The 19,015-nt window shown below is 36.5% G+C and overlaps 2 protein-coding genes across 2 annotated transcripts in view; one reads left to right on the forward strand and one right to left on the reverse strand.

The window, feature by feature from the left end:
- The window catches only part of LOC140165603 (DNA-directed RNA polymerase III subunit RPC2-like), a 49,350-nt gene extending 33,088 nt beyond the window's left edge, over window positions 1–16,262 (forward strand). The window contains exons 19-28 of the mRNA XM_072188887.1: window positions 59–182; window positions 1,010–1,168; window positions 1,922–2,045; window positions 2,644–2,787; window positions 5,574–5,640; window positions 6,738–6,843; window positions 7,523–7,619; window positions 9,667–9,804; window positions 10,941–11,090; window positions 13,456–16,262. Of these exons, the coding sequence (XP_072044988.1) occupies window positions 59–182; window positions 1,010–1,168; window positions 1,922–2,045; window positions 2,644–2,787; window positions 5,574–5,640; window positions 6,738–6,843; window positions 7,523–7,619; window positions 9,667–9,804; window positions 10,941–11,090; window positions 13,456–13,585 (1,239 nt within the window). The 3' untranslated portion in view covers window positions 13,586–16,262. The remainder of the gene's footprint in view (window positions 1–58; window positions 183–1,009; window positions 1,169–1,921; window positions 2,046–2,643; window positions 2,788–5,573; window positions 5,641–6,737; window positions 6,844–7,522; window positions 7,620–9,666; window positions 9,805–10,940; window positions 11,091–13,455) is intronic.
- The window catches only part of LOC140165612 (ubiquitin-conjugating enzyme E2 T-like), a 264,610-nt gene that overhangs the window by 59,649 nt on the left and 185,946 nt on the right, over window positions 1–19,015 (reverse strand). The window lies entirely within an intron of this gene.

The raw sequence follows: 19,015 nt of genomic DNA on the forward strand, positions 1-19,015 counted from the left end.
TATTTCATATTTTTGCTGATGCCCACTCAAATCCTGGATTGCTTTGTTTTGTTTGCAGACGATAGATCTAATTCACTTTGACAAGATCCCTGCCGGCCAGAATGCCATTGTAGCTGTGATGAGTTACAGCGGCTATGATATAGAAGATGCTCTTATCCTTAACAAAGCATCTGTAGACAGAGGTAAGCATTGATTGCTGGTCATATAGTATCATGGCTGTCACAAATACAGTGACTATGATATAGAAGATGCATAATTTTGGTGTACCTGTAGTATACCTGCTGATGTGTACACGGAAGTCACCGTCTCTAGACATTTTGAATAACTGAGGATTTGTGGTTTTTTTGGGAAGCAAGCCCTGGGGACCCCTTCTCCTCCAGTATCAAGTGCACTGTGAGTCATATATTTTGGTTCACCTCAAGTTTGGTAGTGACGTCAATGCTTTTTCGTGGTTGCGCCGTAAGCGTGACAACAAACCGCCTCTGTACGAGTGCGTGTTCGCTCAGCGCGTTTAACTTTTCGCGCGCGATTCGATACTGTGGCGAGCAAAATACGCACATACGTCACTACCAAACTTGAGGTGAGCCAAATTATAGCAGTGATGTGTTTTTTACCAGGCTAGCCAGAAGAATCAGGCCAATATTGCAATTGGAGCAGGTCAGTGCCAAGACCTTGCAGCATCTACACATTTTGCCCAGGTCAAAATGATGCACACCACAATATTTATTATCTTTGTTCCAAACATAATGTGACAATTTACATTATGCTTGGAACCATTTACATGGTTTTTTTTATGTCAAGCATATTTAGGCATTAACAGCTGAAATCTAGGAGATAACGCTGACGAAACTTCGGCCAGGTACAAGTGACCTGGTGAAGGGGGTTGCTTTTTTTTTAGGGTCCTGCTGGGAATTGAACCCGGGACCTCTCGCACCAAAGGCAAAGACCTTAACCAGTGTACCACGCTGCTCCCACTTTGATAATATTTGGCATTTTAAATTTGTTTCAGGCTTTGGGAGGTGTTTGGTATATCGTAATCAGAAGTGCACATTGAAGAGATATGCCAATCAAACCTTTGATCGTATGATGGGACCCATGCTTGATGCTGCTACTCGTAAACCAATATGGCGCCATGAAGTACTAGATGCTGATGGTATATGTGCACCAGGTAAATAGCTCATGAACGTTGATATTGATTGATTGATTGATATTCATATTCATATTAAAATTTCAACATACAAATGACAATATTATTAAGAAAAATATACAGATACAGTGATGATAAAGATAAATTATGGAATAATATATTATCAAACAATACTGAATTAAAATCTTGTATTGCACAAGAAAGCCTCCTAAATGGATACTTATTTCCATTTGATTGCAAAGTTAATACTGTTTGTCCAGCATGCTTTCTACAGCATGGGGGTTTGAAATTCCGATAATCGGTTAAAAGTGTGGGGTTAAAATTGTGCCAATAATGGCACAAATATTTCAGATGAAGAAGAAATTCATGAGGGTTTGTTGAGGATGAGGATACATTCTGCATCAATTCGGACTCTGAAATGGAATGATGATGCCTGCAGATAGTGATAATGAACCCGGAAGTGTTAATTCCTACCTCTAAATTTTCAGATGGTACTCCATATAGGCATGATAGAGATTCACATGTTTCAACACTGCTGGTTTCATCCTTTTTATTAAATTTTTCATGTGAACAAAAAACCTAACAAGAAATATTAATTTATTTGTTTTGTGTTGTTTGATTATCTGGATTGCTTGGATTTGGATTCCCTCACTTTTTAGCTATTCCCACAAATTTCAAATATTAATATGCTTTTGCTGGGATCACTAATACTGCTGAACTAATTGCTATCTGCAATAATAGTAATCTTGTATATTCTTGGTTTATTCATTCTAGGGGAGTGTGTACAGAGCAAGCAGGTGTTATTAAACAAATCTATGCCCGTGGTTACGATGAACCCATTACAGACAGGCCCATCAGGGGAGCAAAGACAGCCTGAGTACAGGGATGTACCTATATTGTAAGTAATGATAACAATGTATGAGACATATACATGTATTGTAGTTAGTTATACAATGTATGCATGGGACTTATCCTATATGGCAATGGATCAGAAATAGTACATGGATGTACCTATATGTGACATGATCAAGGGAAATGAGTCGGATGTCGCTAATATCAATTTTGAGATATTAGCAAAGAAAGTGTTGAAATTCTTTTTTTTATATTGTTTTCAGCGATTGATCCATTGATGTAACTTCGAAAGTAAAGTCGTATCAAGACAGGACTTTCAGTTTCTGAAAGCTCTGGATGTTCTTTTTAGAAAATTATGTAAAATTCATTGTCGACCAGGGTCGACATGCGACTCATTCCCTTTGATCATGTCACATATTGTTAATACTGGTAATGTTGCATAGATTTATTTATGTGATAAGGAACCTAGGGACTTGGGAAATCTTTCACAGAAAAGGGGATAATACCAACCAAACCAGAAGCAGACTTTCATCTAAGTACATGTACCACAGTAATGAGCTTAATATTGATCTGTGTAGAACACACCACTTAATAATAATTAATGATTAGAGACTAATTAAATTGATGTATTGGATTCTTTCTAGCTACAAAGGACCAAGGGAATCCTATATAGAAAAAGTGCTGATAACATCCAACCCAGAAGAAGCCTTTCTCATCAAGGTACTATTGAGACAAACAAGAAGACCAGAGATTGGGGATAAATTCAGTAGTAGGCATGGACAGAAAGGGTAAGTAGGAGTTCCACAAGGGTCTTTGCTTGGTCCATTTCCTTCAATTACGATAGGATATTCAAAACATATTGGTAGGATGAAGTACTCGTCTCACATATATAATTGTCAGGATTGGACTGAAATTCCCAACCGACGCTAAGCTAAGCCACGCAGCAAATAATGTGAACAACAAAGAGACGAAATAATGTCACGCAACAAAAGGATTGTAATAAATACTTCAAAAAAAAAAAGTTCTCTTATACGCATGAAAAATAAATAAATATCACAATGGCAATAACGGTTAAATGTATTATGACTAGTCAGTTAGATGAAACTAAATAATGAGTATACTCAATTTACTTAATCACTCGCGATAAAAAAAATATACCAAGTGCACTTGGAAAGGATACGTTTAAATGTCGTTACACGACTAGAGTTCCATCACAACGTTGGCAGTTATACAGTGCGTTGAATCCATTCCCAATTATGCCACAACATGTAGCCACGCCTAGTTCAACCAACATGGAATGCAGAATGTCGACGAAAACAACAGTTCCCAACGTCCAAGTCCAAGAGTAGAGTATACACACCCATGTACGGCTGTATAAATACAATTACTGAATCCGTGACTAGGATTTGTTTTCAAGTTCATATGATAAACTTCACACAATATTCTATCTGGAAGACTATTTCATATTTCCAAATGAGCCACAGAATATACTACTGACTTCTTTCTTTGATTAATGAAAGATATGGAACTTCTTTACAACATTCACAAATGGCTAGTTCCACAAGATATATTTTAAATTCCTGAAGTTTATGTCTCTACAGCAGGATGATTTAAATTGTCAATCTCGACACAAAATTATATGATATGTTCAGCACCAATTTAATTATGTTCAATTTGGAACTTTATGCTGAATACAAAATTTATCACACTATGAAAATCTAAATTTGATTTTCCCACCAAAACAATAATTTAACTATCACAAGCAAAGCTTTCTTTAAATAACTAATTCATCATTACATCCACTTTATAATTTACAAACAATATTATTTTACTTACACGAACAATGTCTTAAACCAGCATGGTTCTCACAAAGTTGGAAAAGTCAAAGTGTCAGCTTCAACCACGACGACCATTTTAAACTTCGCCAAACCCGACTCAAACACAAGGCACAAATTAGCTTCTATTGCTGATTCTAGCTTCCATAAGACCTGGTATATCTTTCTGTATGAAGCATCGCAAACTGGTAAAGCCTTTTTAGCCATACGATGTTAGAATAGAGAAATATCCATCATGCTGAATAAAACAACATTTCACTTTCCTCAGTGAAATGGGCAGCAGATCTTATCTCAATCAGATGTTAAAATTGAATGCCCAGATTTCCTGTGAACATGCATCCACCAAGCCTGGGACTAATTTACATGACACACAAAAAACTGAATATTGACAATACCTAAAGAATTGTCCACAAAAGAAATGGACTGACCTAGAATCCAGGTCTGACCACTACATACAATACACACACCACATCTAGATTGCAAGCTTCAGTGCACATACCTGCAACTAGATTTAAGGGATCATGACATTAAGGTGAATTACCCAGAAAACAATCCACTTTTATTTTAAGGGATCAACTCCAATTATGACAATAATGATGCCATGTTAATTCCTTCCCTGGAACTGGTCATGGGAAGAAAAGTCATCCTAACCTTGCATTGGGCTATTACAGTTGAAATACATACACCCATATCATATGGAATACATGACCTTAATCTTAATTATTAATTAATTGGAAGATTAAGGGTATGTACATGCAATCTACAATTCCTCAGGTTGTTGATGAGCGTCTTAATAATCTATGATTTCCTTTTTGCCTTTTAATGTTTTGCTCTTGTATACATTTTGTTGTTGCTTTGTCTGTTGATTTTGTACATATATTTTTAATTGTTACCCAAACATATCCGATCTGTGACCTGCTTTCTGGATTGTTTTATACCTTAATAAATAAATAAATCTTCCATAGGGCACACCGACATCACTTGGTAAATAATTACATTGTACAGAAAATAAAATCAATACCCGGGATCGATACACATGTATGTGCTATGCACGATTTGATATTCAGACGATAAATCTTTGGATACCGGGGTAGAAAATGATGAATATCTCCCATAATTTTTTTATTCTAAAGAAGCCGATTTCAAGGCTTGCATTTGAATATATGTGTTGAAAGAATATGATAGTCGTTAGCTTGGGTATTGAGAAAGAACCGTGTGTATTGAACTAAAAAACTGACAAAAATTCTGATTTTATATGTGCCGAACAAAGAAAAAAGACAGCTGCCCTCATTCGTAAACACTTGGGTCACGGGAAAATACACGAAACTATAGCACAGCGTAGGCCACTGGTTGAGGCAGTCTAAAAGCAGATGACGTCATGACGTATACCATGCTCACTGACATCTACAGAGGTCAGTCACCAGGCTATTGTCAATAGCCTTAGTCCGATGTCCCTCGGCCCATTATGCGTCTCAAAACTATTAAACAGGTCGGAACAAAATGGCTGTGCGTGGCTGTGGATTCAACCTACCATGGCGATTTCTGCCATGAAGATATTGGGGCGATGACACTGTGTAGGGTGTTTGGATTTCCAATAGCCCATCACAACTGTGAGTGAAATCAACTGAAGCCATAATAGAATGTGATCTATTATAAATGTAGGAAGGTTTGTGATCAATTATAAATGTAGGAAGGTTTTTAATTGACTCAATTCACTTGTTCTTTTATTTCCTGTGCAGAGTGTGTGGTCTAATAGTGCAACAAGAAGACATGCCATTTGATGACAGAGGAATATGCCCTGATATAGTAAGTATGCAAGAACTGAGCGATATTTTATTTGCATTTGATAAGCCAAGATGAAATCAGACCATCCTCTTTAAATCAAAGCTCTGACTCTCAATTTCGCTTTTCAAATTTCATTTTTCAAGTGATTCCCGGTGTTGTGTTGGCCCAACTCCAATACCACTATCACAGAGGTTGCCATTGTATGCTGAAGAAGCATCCATGTAGCTTTGCGGACCGCTACTTTATCTGCCTTCTACAATGTACCAATCTAATATACTCCCTGCTTAAATGCTTGAAATGGTTAATACCTGTGAATACCTGATTCCTGTGTTACTGTGCAATTGTAATAAAACTAGTTCACATGTGACATCCTTGGCCGAGTGGTTAAGGCGTAGCGCTGCCGGCCTGGAGATACGATCGGCGAGGGTTCGAACCTTTGGCTTGCCTTAGGTGAAAATTCTCTTCCCTCCCCAAAAGTTCCTATATGGTCAGAAATCCTTTAATTAAGTTTAGTTACATCACAGAATTTAATTGTAGAATTTCTTCTCACCCCCATACACTGCTTAGCACGTGCAGATATAGGTAGTGTATGTGCGACGTCCGTGATTCGGAAGTCACATAAAGCCGTTGGTCCCGTGTTCAGGTGGATTCATCCCTGTGCATGTTAAAGTGTCAGAGCTATTTGAAAAGAAAAGGGGGACCATCCCCGGATCTGATATCTGCAATCATCGTCTCTCGCTTGTCCCTAATAAGGTGTTGAGAAGTATTCAACTAGAATAGAAATCAATCTCTCTGCAGTCCGTGATTGATTGTTATATCACTCATGCATAAATTAGACAGTTTATTGGTTGATTGTCATTGTTTATTTTGACCAGTTCACTCTCCGGTTGATAGTTTATACCATCACAGTGCTGCGCTGTTAGGGAGAGGGATTTGGTGATAAAGGATGGGGAATTGTCAAATCCTAGCTAGGACCCTGGCATGTTTGGTGAAATCAGGCATGTTGTTTTCAACAGTGTAATAGCATCTCTTCATTTACACCATTATTGCCCACCAAAAAATCCTTGCTACGTGCCAGGGCAATATCATTAATTCTTTGAATTTCTCTTTTTTGTCAGGTTATGAACCCCCATGGATTCCCCTCTCGTATGACAGTGGGAAAGCTCATAGAGCTCATGGCTGGTAAAGCTGGTGTATTAGATGGAACTTTCCATTACGGAACAGGTAAGTTTGTAATTTGAATTGACCACTTGAAAATAAAATAATTACATCCGTCACAAATTAGTAAAACACCTGGGAAAAAGAACGTCGGCCTTTACACAGCCCCTTAGAGCCTCTAAATAATAAGACGAGTTGAAAAGAAAATAATACTCTGAAAAGAAAAACTGAGTGACCAGTTTGTATCACATTAAGAATGCCAACTATCTTAAAACTGAATTAGTAACTTTCATAAATTCAGTTTTAAGATCCCCAAATACAAGTTACAAAAATACAAGTTGCTTTTGTATGGCTCTTGTTTATGGCCAATCACTTTTCAAAAGGGATGCATCCTTGTGGTTTTGCATTTATATTTATCAAAAAAAAGGGGGAAAAGCGCAGTGATTTATATTTATCATGGCTGTAAAATGCAAGTTAGTTGCATTTGCATGTGCTTTTGTATGGTTCTTGTTTATAGCCAATCACTTTTCAAAAGTGAAGTGTCCTTGTGGTTTTGCATTTATATTTATCATGGCTGTTATATATTTATTGCGGCTGTTAAATATGGCAGAGATATAACTTCGACAAAAAAGAGACTTTACTTTGACAATTCTGAAAAATATGCCACATAAAGAACATGTAAGCAAAACAGATTTGCAACAAGCATTCAAGTATAAATTCAGCTTTGTATTTCTTTTCATTGTAGCCTTTGGTGGAGACAAAGTAGAAGATTTATCTCAGGATCTTATAAGGCATGGCTTCAATTACTTGGGTAAAGACTACCTCACATCAGGAATTACAGGGTAAGAAATGTGACATTTGGGTAAGCTTACATTGTACTGTTCTAAGGTCAGAAACCTGAGTGAACTAGAAGAGGAAGTAGCCTGAATCCATCATAATTCAGTTACAGGTTATTTGTAGAGTGTCTTTGATCTATGCATTCGCTAGTCCCCAGTGACTTAGGTCTCTTGCCCACTCTCATCTCTTCCCACTGACCAATGATGCAGTCAGCCAATTCATGTCAGCAGCCTATTGGCTAATGCAGTCTCAGCACATTTAATTTGTCGGCGCTGTGATCATCATGGTCACATATAGCATCCTGAGAATGCTTTTGTGTTGCAATATTATGCGAGTAACACATGTTCAAATGATCTTATGGCAGTGCATCCATTATTTATTTGACAAAATGCATCTATTGTTTCTTTTACAACTTGCATCAACGCTATAGTCCGCTATGTGTGTACCAATAGGAATATGAATGAGAGCCTGAGAAAGTTGCGCTGTAGGTTATTATACAAATAAGTTGCCAATTTCAATTAAGGTATGCCTGCAGACTTTGTCAGTGTGAGCACCAAAATGAAGCGCCAAGATTGCAGGGTACCAGTGTACATTGTATACTTCTCAAAGGTTGCCTTATAAGGATAGAAATTTTGATATTGATCTTTTGTTTTGACTGTCAATGCTGCTTTGATGCTAGTTATTAATGAACTATCAACTAGTTGATCAAAATAAATGGTAGATTTATACCTTTGGTCATTATCATTACTTCCAAATATCCATATGTTATCACAATTAACATATTGGTCAATTCATTAAGGGGTGGGGTGTGAACGTTTGGACAGTATTTATTGTGGGACATTAGAGCACATCAGACATATCGAATTGCATTCTGAATACGAAGAATGGCCTTCTGATATCAAATAATTTTGATTTTTGAAATTCGCAATGTAATACACATTTTATGGCAAATGATTAAAATTGATATTTTTGATATTTAACAGTACTAAAGTAAACTTTATAAATCTGATGATTTATACTTAAAAGTGTATGTAGGTGGGATGAAAAGGTGATGATCAATTGAAAATTTTGACCTTTCAATTTGAAGATATGGATTTTTTTTCCAAAACACCAACAAAAATGAGGTCTTTTGGGAAAAAAAATCCATATCTTCAAATTGAAAGGTCAAAATTTTCAATTGATCGTCAGCTTTTCCTCCCAGCTACATACACTTTAAGAATATATCATTAGATTTATAAAATTTACTCGAGGACTGTTATATATCAAAAATGTGAAAATATCAAATTTAATAATTTGTCATAAAATTTGTATTATATCGTGAATTTCAAAAAATGAAAATTATTTGATATCAGAAAGATATTCTTCGTATTCAGAATGCAATTCGATATGTCTGATGTGCTCTCATGTCCCACAAAAAAATGCTCAAAACGCTAATTCCAGATCCCTTAATTTCATAGATAATAAGGATCAAAATTTCAAACTAGTTTTGTTTTATTGCCCTACCTAACACTTTAAATGTTACACTGGCATATAGCCCATGCTACTGTAAAAACAAATATTTGCCAAAGATTTTATTGTTTTAGAGAAGGAAAGAAAAAGTGTAACACTTTGCAAATGGTACATTTCAAAAAACAAGCATTAAACAAAATATTTGTAAAGAATTCCAAAATAGCATTTTTGTGTAACTCATGTACTTTGTACTATTTACATTAAATACAAGATTTAGTGGATTTGAAAGCCCTGTAAACATGTTGAAAATATAGCACTTGCATTTTTCTACCAAGTTCATTATAATAATCAGTTGACTCTGGAACAGGTAACCATAAATTTCCTCCAACTGCTGAGATCTTGGACCATTAAAACAACTTGGTCTGGCTGCATCCATTGAGATCACCTAACATGTGCTGAATATACTGCAAAAAGAGTGTGTGCTGCCATCCAGATTTCCTCTTCCCATGTTGAGGAACACAATGGTCACAATCCTTCACACGCTTATTGTACAAGTACATGTCCACAGAAATTTGAGAATGTTTGCTGTTTCCATTTTTACAGTGAGCCTCTCAGTGCCTACATTTATTTTGGGCCTGTATATTACCAGAAGCTAAAACACATGGTGCTGGATAAAATGCATGCAAGAGCTAAAGGACCTAGAGCGGTACTTACCAGACAGCCAACAGAGGGACGTGCAAGGTAGGTTCTGATTAACAAAAAAGTAGCCCTGCTGGAAAAGATGTTAACAATTTCAAATGGTTGCAAATTGCCTAAAACAATATAGTACTGGATAAATGCATGTAAGAGCTAAAAGACCTATCCAGGGGTCAGGAGGCAGGGGGCTTAATTCCCTCCCCCCTTTCTAAAAAACAAAAAGGGGAATTGAAAACCTAAATAGAATCTGAATCTGAAGATTTAGTCTTTGTAGATCGGCTGCAACAAATATTGGTATGTGGATGTTTTTAATACAAAACATCTGAAATACATTGTCATTACTCAAAACTGCTCAAATCATTGTCATCATGACGTTTACTTGTGATTGTGATGCAATGTCACAAAACAAAGCGATTCAGCTGTGAACCAAATGAAAACAAATGAATTACTCAAGTGCAAGATTTGAATGTCACAGACAAACTTGATTTTTACTCATTTGCCTAAATTGTTATATCTCCAAAATGTAAGCTGCTAATATCACTGTTTTTCAGCAAGAATTTTAGAAGGCATTAATCTTTATGTACCTGTAAAATTAGGACCGTTGAATATAAGAAGGACTAGCAAAAAAAGGGTTCAAAGTTGGGTTTCATTTTTTGTTGTGCCACCCTGTATATGCCCCATCACTTCTTGATCTGGCCATATGCTTCAACATAAAACATTTAAGATATTTTCTGAAAATATCAAGAGCTATCTCAAGAACCACAGAACCAATACTAGGCTTTTTGGTACTCATTTTTATGTATTTTTCATGCCAATTCCAAATATGGTCATAAAAAGGTGCAATTCTGAAATTTCTGAAAGACACTTTGGAACTGGTCATCTGCAGTCAACACCCGTGTGGAGAGGGTTAAACATGACTCAAAGCAGAATCTTGGACAACCATAAAGTTTACCATGACTGAACCCGATGCAATCATTTGATTTATTCTGTGTAGTAACTGGATAGTTGTCCAAGATTATGCTTGCCGCTTAAACATTTACCAAATGTTACACTCTTTATGCTTGCTGCTTTAACATATGACTCTTACCAAATGTTACACTCTTTATGCTTGCTGCTTAAACATGGCTCTTACCAAATGTTACACTCTTACATCTCTCTTATTTTATTTCAATTTCTTATAGGGATGGTGGTCTTAGACTCGGTGAGATGGAAAGGGACTGTCTGATTGGATATGGAGCTAGTATGCTGCTATTAGAAAGACTCATGATATCAAGTGATCAATTTGAGGTGGATGTGTGTGGCGAGTGTGGCTTACTGGGTTATTCAGGATGGTAAGTGTGTGTGGGGGGTTTGTTGGGTGGGGGTGGGTATGTGAGTGGATGTGTGTGTGGTGAATGCGGCTTACTGGGTTATTCAGGATGATAAGTGTATGTGTGTACACTAGGTAGGGGTGGGGGTTTGTGCGTGGGTACATGTCATTGCTATTAAACACAAACAAAATCATGTTCTCACGCCTGTAACTGTAGACCCTGAAGTCCAGCCATGTTTTCTTTTCATCTGCAATAGACTAGAAACTTTGTAAACATATTGTAGGTACCACTGATGTACATCATTTGAGCCATACGGTACATCCAGGGGTACATCCCACATTGGTAGGTACCACAGATGCAAGTCAAAAGTTGTTGCCTTGTATCATATTTCAACTTTTGTTTTGAAAAACTCCCCCCCCCCCCATACTGCCAGAAATTGTCCACAGTTAGTTGATTTAGTTCACAAAAGAAAGTCCTCACTTATATAACCTGTCCTAAATCTATACCTACTTATGTTGTGATGATTTGATGACACAATCACATGCAGCATCTTGTTAGCTCTAATTTGATACCACATTTGCTAACAAAAGCTCTAAATTCGGTCGATTCACAATACGATGCGCCACCAGCGGTAGCTGGGGAAAGGCCAAAATACGCAGTGCATCATGGGAAAATGTCGACATCCAAATCCCGCATAATACGAATACAACAGGAACATGTCAATGTGTGTTTAAATGTCAATCAATATAATTATGTTACACGCGAATGAACTCTAAACAGCAGTTTACAATAATTGTAGTAGATCTATTGATCACACAGAATCCTTCGTAACATAATTACGATCATATTATCACACTCGCGTAAAAATCCAATGGTGGCTAGGAAGGCGATGTCGACACTTGAGGTCAAAAAATGGACTAGCAAGAGTAACCGATGGCGGCGCATTGTATTGTGAATCACGAGAATTGACACAGATTGATACCAGTATAGTTGTCAAAAATTGGGCTACTTTTTTGCAGATGTCAGGCCGCAGTAATGTTATGTATTTTCCTTTCAATTTAGCTGATTTACAAACGTCATGAGTCTTTGAAGCGCCAAATTGCAATAGCAATGGGTTTTGTAACCATTTATTGATTGGTCAGTATTTCCCAGTAAATACCAGAAGCTTATATAAGTAGGTATGTCACAGTGGTTGCGCAATAATTCTGCCACACTGTGCATGCAAGCATAACAGTGAATTAAAAAGCGTGCGCATCAAAGTCGGCTGATTTTTGGAAAACATCAATGTCAAAAATGAATTTCCTTAGTATGTTCCATTTATCCCAATTGTTTGAAATTTTAATATATGGTATATGAAACCTTTCTGAAGCTACCATTGAATCCGACAAAATTAAATTTTGCTTTGTTCAAGAATTACTGCCTGTTTAATGGATTTTTTGATGATCGCTCATAAATCAGTAAATATAGGCCTATTGAAATAGTCTGATCTACCACCATTTAGCTAAAATACTAATCTTTCTTAGCATGTAAATTATTTCCGTCTACATTGAATGAAGCACTTGAGGAACACTAGTTAAAACATAATATTACCAAAGATATTCCATAGGGAGTAGTTTTCCAAACCACAATAGCTTTAAGCCATTGTGTGTGTCCAAGGCCATACTAGTTTTGTATGGCGCTAGAGTGAAACGGGCTTCCTTTTACCATTTGCCCTCCTACGTTAATCCAGATAACAAAATGTTAAATTTAAGTCTCATTGCAAATGAATTTTTTCAGCTTTAATTTGTCTGCAGATTGGCCGAAATTGCTAAAATAGTATATTTGGTTAATTTATTATAATTATTCAATGATAAATTTTTTAATTTTGTTTTCTTTAGCGAAGTCAGGAAAGATAGGCATTTAACCTGTGATACTTAAATTAACGCTGCTTTTTCAAGCAAGCGTCCAAATAAACCGTCAAAATCTCGGAATGTGCCAATTTTGTTATTGCAGCCATTTTGTGGCAGGTTTTTATTCCATTTACGAGCATCTTTAAATTGACACTACATCACAATGCATTGACCGATTCCAATTCCGTTTTTTGATTTTTGATGCTTTAATAAAGCTCATTCATGTAGAAACATTAAATAACATGTTTCTGCTGCGCTTATTTTTGATGTGATATGCCTAATATAAGTGAGTGATTTACATTCTAAATTTGGGTACAACCCCCCAAATATCCAATATTGGGTGCTTTTTTGGAGGTCTTAAAAATTGGACTAATTGAGAGTCATTCACCGTGGCCTGGCCAGGCAATTCACTGTGCCTTGGCGCTGAAAAGTTTTGGCAACATTGTACATAACTTAAGATGAAACTGATCATGTCTGTTTGTTCTTATTTGCTGCAGGTGCCATTACTGCAAATCATCCAGAAATGTATCATCTCTACGCATTCCCTATGCATGTAAACTACTCTTTCAGGAGCTACAATCCATGAATATAGTACCACGACTTAAACTCAAAAAATATACTGAATAACTTACTTCTTGGGTTTAAGGATTCCCTACACATGCAAACTGCTATTTCAGGAGCCACAATCCATGAATATAGTATCATGACTTAAACTCCTGAATAACTGGCTTCATGGGTTGAAATGAATACAGTACCTTGACTCAAGATGTGGACTGAAAAACTCTCCTTGTGGAGAAATCAGTGGATAGTAACCATAGAGCCTGTTGACTCAAACTCAAGCACTTCCATTAATGAGTTAATGTCAGGTTGAGAGATGACATATAGAGCTTGTTGACTCAAACTCAAAGACTACCATGAATGAGTCCATGCATTGACTCAAACTCAAGCATTACCATGAATGAGTAAATGCCAGTTTGAGAAATGGCATGTAGACTTTATTGCCTCAAACTCAAAGATTATCATGAATGAGTCCATATGTTGACTGAAACTCAAGCACTACCGTACCATGAATGAGTTAATGCCAGTTTGAGAGATGGCATTGCAGCAGCTACTGTGAACTTTTCAAACACATCTGGAGAGCAGCAACTTAATTATAAAATTGATTTGTGTGACAAAAGATTTATGGGGGGTACACAGTGTAAGTGATCCTACAGGGATGCGGCACAAATATGGGTCTCATTTTCGTGCCTGTGGTATAACAATGGCACACTTATGTAGGTCAAGTTTGGTATAAAAAATGTAATTTTTCACATTTTTGGAGTGAAAATATACCCATCTTCACATAGCTGGAAAATTGTGTTAAATGTGGCCAAAAATTGGTCCTCAAGTATACAAAAATGATCACCATTTTGTAGGAAATTGGTATAAATATGTATCCACTCAGATTGTTGAAGGCATGCCATGTCCATACTCAAATCAAAACGTTAGTACCCACAGTGTTATTAGACATAGAGAACTTGGACACAGCCAAAACCTGGATAGTTTTCAATATTGGGTGTTTTTTTTTCATTAAAAAAAATTTACGATCACACATAAAGCTGAAAATAGTTGTTTTGTTCCGATTTTTATTCTGCAGCGGGTGTCGACTGCAGACAACAAGTTTCAAAAATTTCAGAATTGTACTTATTCATGACCATTTTTGGAATTCACATGAAAGGCATGAAAATGCATTAAAATGAGTACAAATAAGTATATTATTGAATGAGTGAATATTCTTAGTCATCCAGTAGTTTCAAACAAAGTTTTGGAATTAAATCTAATACTGGAACTTACTTTTTGCAACTATTGCGATGTTGCGTCTGGAACCACCAGACTTCATCAGGCCACTGACCCGTTGGACTGGTCATGTGATAGAAGTATATTATTGGTTCGGTGGCTCTTCAGATAGCTCTTAATATTTTGAGAAAACACCTCAAAACTTTGGACTTTTTATGTTGAAACCTATGGCTAGCATGCAGAGCATTAATAGCCACAAAGGTCTGATTTCTCGAAGCTTGGCTAGAGGTTAGGCTTCCTAAGCCAGCAGGCTAGCCCTACCAAGTGGATCCATTTTATTGCATTTACTTTCTAGGTGATGTATGATGTGAAATTGTAAGCAATGGAATATAGGAAGCTTGATCACTAGCCATGCTTCGAGAAACCAGCCCAAAGTGTCTAACTATGTTCAACACAATGAGGCAGAATAAAATGTTACAGACGCCGCCATGTTGGCATGTCACTCATGGAGGCAACTTAATGTACCTGCTGATTATTTTTGCTAGGCGCCTTGCAAATTTTGATTCAAATTGTGTTTTGTTTTGTTTGTTTGCGTTCTGAGTGCAGAAAATGCACGCTAAGCACAACATGTGCAAACCTTTATAATGCTCTCAAGCTTAAAGACAACAATTATTATTTGATTTCGGGCTGTTATCGATAAATGTCGTAGGTACGTTATCTACCCTCCATAAGCGTTAAACCAAGATGGCGGATTTACCATAGTGGTTCATGGTGCAATTTTGAGTTTGTAATCTGAGGGTATCTCTGGTTCAACCTTTATCATTTATCCTTAAAACAGCAGTTCATAAAGTTTATGGCTGGTGATCTATTCTTGCCAATAAATTGCACAACCCATAAAACAGAAATTAAGATAACAACTAGATCATTCTTAAATAGCCTGTGATTTCTTTTTCTAAAAGGAATTTGGTAGTCTTAATCATAATAGTAACTTAATTATAAACTTCAAATGAATGTCTCACTTCTTTATTTTCCTTCCTTATTTTTGTACTGTTTTATTGATTTTGTTTGCTTGTTGATGCTTTCTACATTATGGGCCATTAGCAAAATTGGTCATGACCCACAATTTAGGGACTGCTGCATTATATTCTGACTTCGTAATAACATTGAATGATGACAGACTGAAGATTGAAATATACTAAATGTCTATGAAATAAAAAAAGTTTCTTAAAATAATCAGCAGGACTCAAATAATGTAATACTTTGATGTGATTGACTGATGTTCTATCATGTCTATAGTGTATTTACTTTAAAATATCTGAAAGATACAATACTATTAAGCATTCAAAGCCCGAAGTCCACTGGTCATTGACAAGGGGGTATCACTGGGGATATCATGCATGACCATGATGTCTCATAAACCACTCTAAACAAGTATGGTATTTGTGAGATCTGAAAATGCACCCCTAAACAAAAGTATGACAAGTGCAATACCTACCCTAAAAAGTATTCACATTTTTACCCCCTTTACAAGCAGTCATTTTCTTGACCCTAAAACCCTTCATAACAACTGGGGAAACACAAATTTAAAAATTGATGATTTTTATTCCATGCTACATTTGTCTCAAAAGGACCCAAAACACTGATTAATTGTGCAAGATTATGCCTTTTCTTATAAATTTCCGTGTTTTAGATACCCTATTCCCGATACGTGCAGTGCCTGATCATCCTTTTTATGTGAATCTTTGGTCACGCATGATACCCCCGGTCAATGACCAACCCCCCCCTTGTTCAAAGTGAACTCTTAACCTCCCCAGGGGTGTACTCAAGTTTAGTTTGGGTAGGGATATTACTCAGAAGATGTTGGTGGAATCTGTATGTAATTTTCGCCAACAATATGACCCACTTCTGTACTGAGGCCCAGATTCTGGGCCAGATTTCATAGAAATTTTAGTTTTTCTCAAAATGTTTGAAGGCCTGTGTTTTAATTTTGCAAATGTTTTAGGAAAAATAAATGACCTATCTATATACCACACAAAGGGACAATCCTATACCAGCAGGCCCACGATGAGACCCATTTCAAGGCCACTATAATGAAAGACAGAGAAAAAAAGACTAATTCGTGTCCGACATCACAGCAAAGGCGCGCCGTGATTAGGTTGCCGACCTGCTCATTACTGCATTTTCTGTCTAGTTGTCGGAATTTCAGACGCGAACTAGTCTTTCATTATACCCCGTATAGCCGTATCTAACTTCCCAGGTCTTTCTGACAGGTATAATGTCATTTTGGTTCACTATTTTGGACAGATCATTTTCGTCAAATTTGGACTGTTTTCGGAATTAGCCACACATCCCTACTCAAACCAAAATCAAGAACCCCTCTGGTGGTAAAACAATACAAGGCATTTAAGATAACCTCCCGGAGGGTGGCCCTCAACTTTTGAAGTGTTGGGTATGTGCCTATCAATTGGTCTCCTTTCTGAGTTCGAATAGAAGGTCACGGAAGGAAAAGACCTTATGGCATAATGAGTTATATGTCCGTCCATGTGTCAACATTTATGAAAGACTTATGGGAACCTTCATGTATTGGCATTCAAGGTACATACATTTGTATTTGAATCATTGGTCTATGTAGATTGGATTTCAGTTCAAAAATCAAAATGAACATGCAATTATCACGAATCAACACACGGTCCCAGCTATCAGGTGTGTCACCTAATATAAATTTGCATTTCACATAGCCTTTCACTATTAATTTTGTTTTTATATCACATACCACTTTGACTTATTCATTTTTCAAATTAAAACTTTTTAGCCTCTGAAAGATGTCAAAAGCACACACATTCATTCATTCATAATTTATTTACATATTCATTCATTCATAATTTATTCACATATTCCTCATTACAAAAATATGGATGGTTGGTACAAGGAAATAAAATAATTAAGATATAATCATAAATAATGTATGTACAATAACAAAATAATTATAGTACTATAGTATCTGGGTAATAGTAATCAAAATCAATTTGATTTCTGATTACACATGTAATGGAAGTGAGCAATTATAAATAGATTAATAAAATACTTAATAGTTGTGGTAAAACAAGTATTCCTGAAAAAAATTGGTGTCAGTTCCAATTTACAATGTAATTATTATTTGAATGTAATGTTAAAGAGAAGTTTTGCACTGTAGCGCTGACAAGAACATGAGTGGTAGTTCATATATCATTAAATAGGCCCACATGTTTTTTTTTTTTTTTATCCTTCTATTCTTCAAATCTTTTCAGAGGCGCACCACCAAATCACTCCACGATTTATGTACCAGTGAAATTCGGTTAAAATAGTCCACCGCTTATTTGAGCTTGTTGCGGCTTTATTTTCTAATAAAGATAATTGTCACAATTCGCCCGTTTTCAGCTCATTTGCTTCTGGCAAGTGTCTACATGAAGGAATCTGAGAAAAAATCCCAATATTTTATTTCAGAGGTGAAGTTTTGGCATAAATTTGAACAACGTCCGGTTTCAAAAATGAGTGATTTTTAGGGTTAAATTTGAAATGGAGCCTTGATCTTTGGTTCGAGTTGTATTTTTTCCTGAATGTATTTTATGCTTTCTCTCCCCCACCAGCTCCAAGTACAGATAAAATACAAAAAGCTGAAAAAGGAAAAAAAAAAAAGATGTGGACACCGTCGGCTTCCCCCGTGTATTATTCGCCGGTGCCATTATCACGTGCCTGTAGAAAAATGCTGCTGCCACCAGCTAGATATAGGCTAATTAAAACAGCGTATTACTATCAAGACTTATGTTTGAAAGCTGTCCTCAGATCGATGCGTGAAGTTTCCAGTCCATCACACTACGTGCTCTATATTAGTCCATGTCGATATTATCAAGACAGAGATTGCGTCTGATGACGTCATCTGTCAAAGTTGTTGATGATGACCCGGCGGTAACGGTGCCTATTTTAAGCTTATTGTTAATTTTGCACCTTCAACCCGTACAAACCATCTCAAAAGTTAGGTCTTTATAGTAGGAAACTTTCTTTAGCGGGGCACCATGTCAACAATGCCTAGAAAAGTTGCTTTTTGCCTTGTAAAAGTACGTAATTTTTCGGCATTTCCTGGTATCAGGTCGATTCGCCCAAACCAATTAGTCCACAGTTGACTTGGCCATATGCCAATTCATGCATTGGCCCCAAGCTAAGTCAGCCACAAACCAATTCGATATTGACCAAAAGGGATAAACGATTTAATATGTTAATGAATATATGTGACCGTCCATCACG

This window comes from Amphiura filiformis, chromosome 12, assembly GCF_039555335.1.
Source record: "Amphiura filiformis chromosome 12, Afil_fr2py, whole genome shotgun sequence".
NCBI classification, from domain to species: domain Eukaryota; kingdom Metazoa; phylum Echinodermata; class Ophiuroidea; order Amphilepidida; family Amphiuridae; genus Amphiura; species Amphiura filiformis.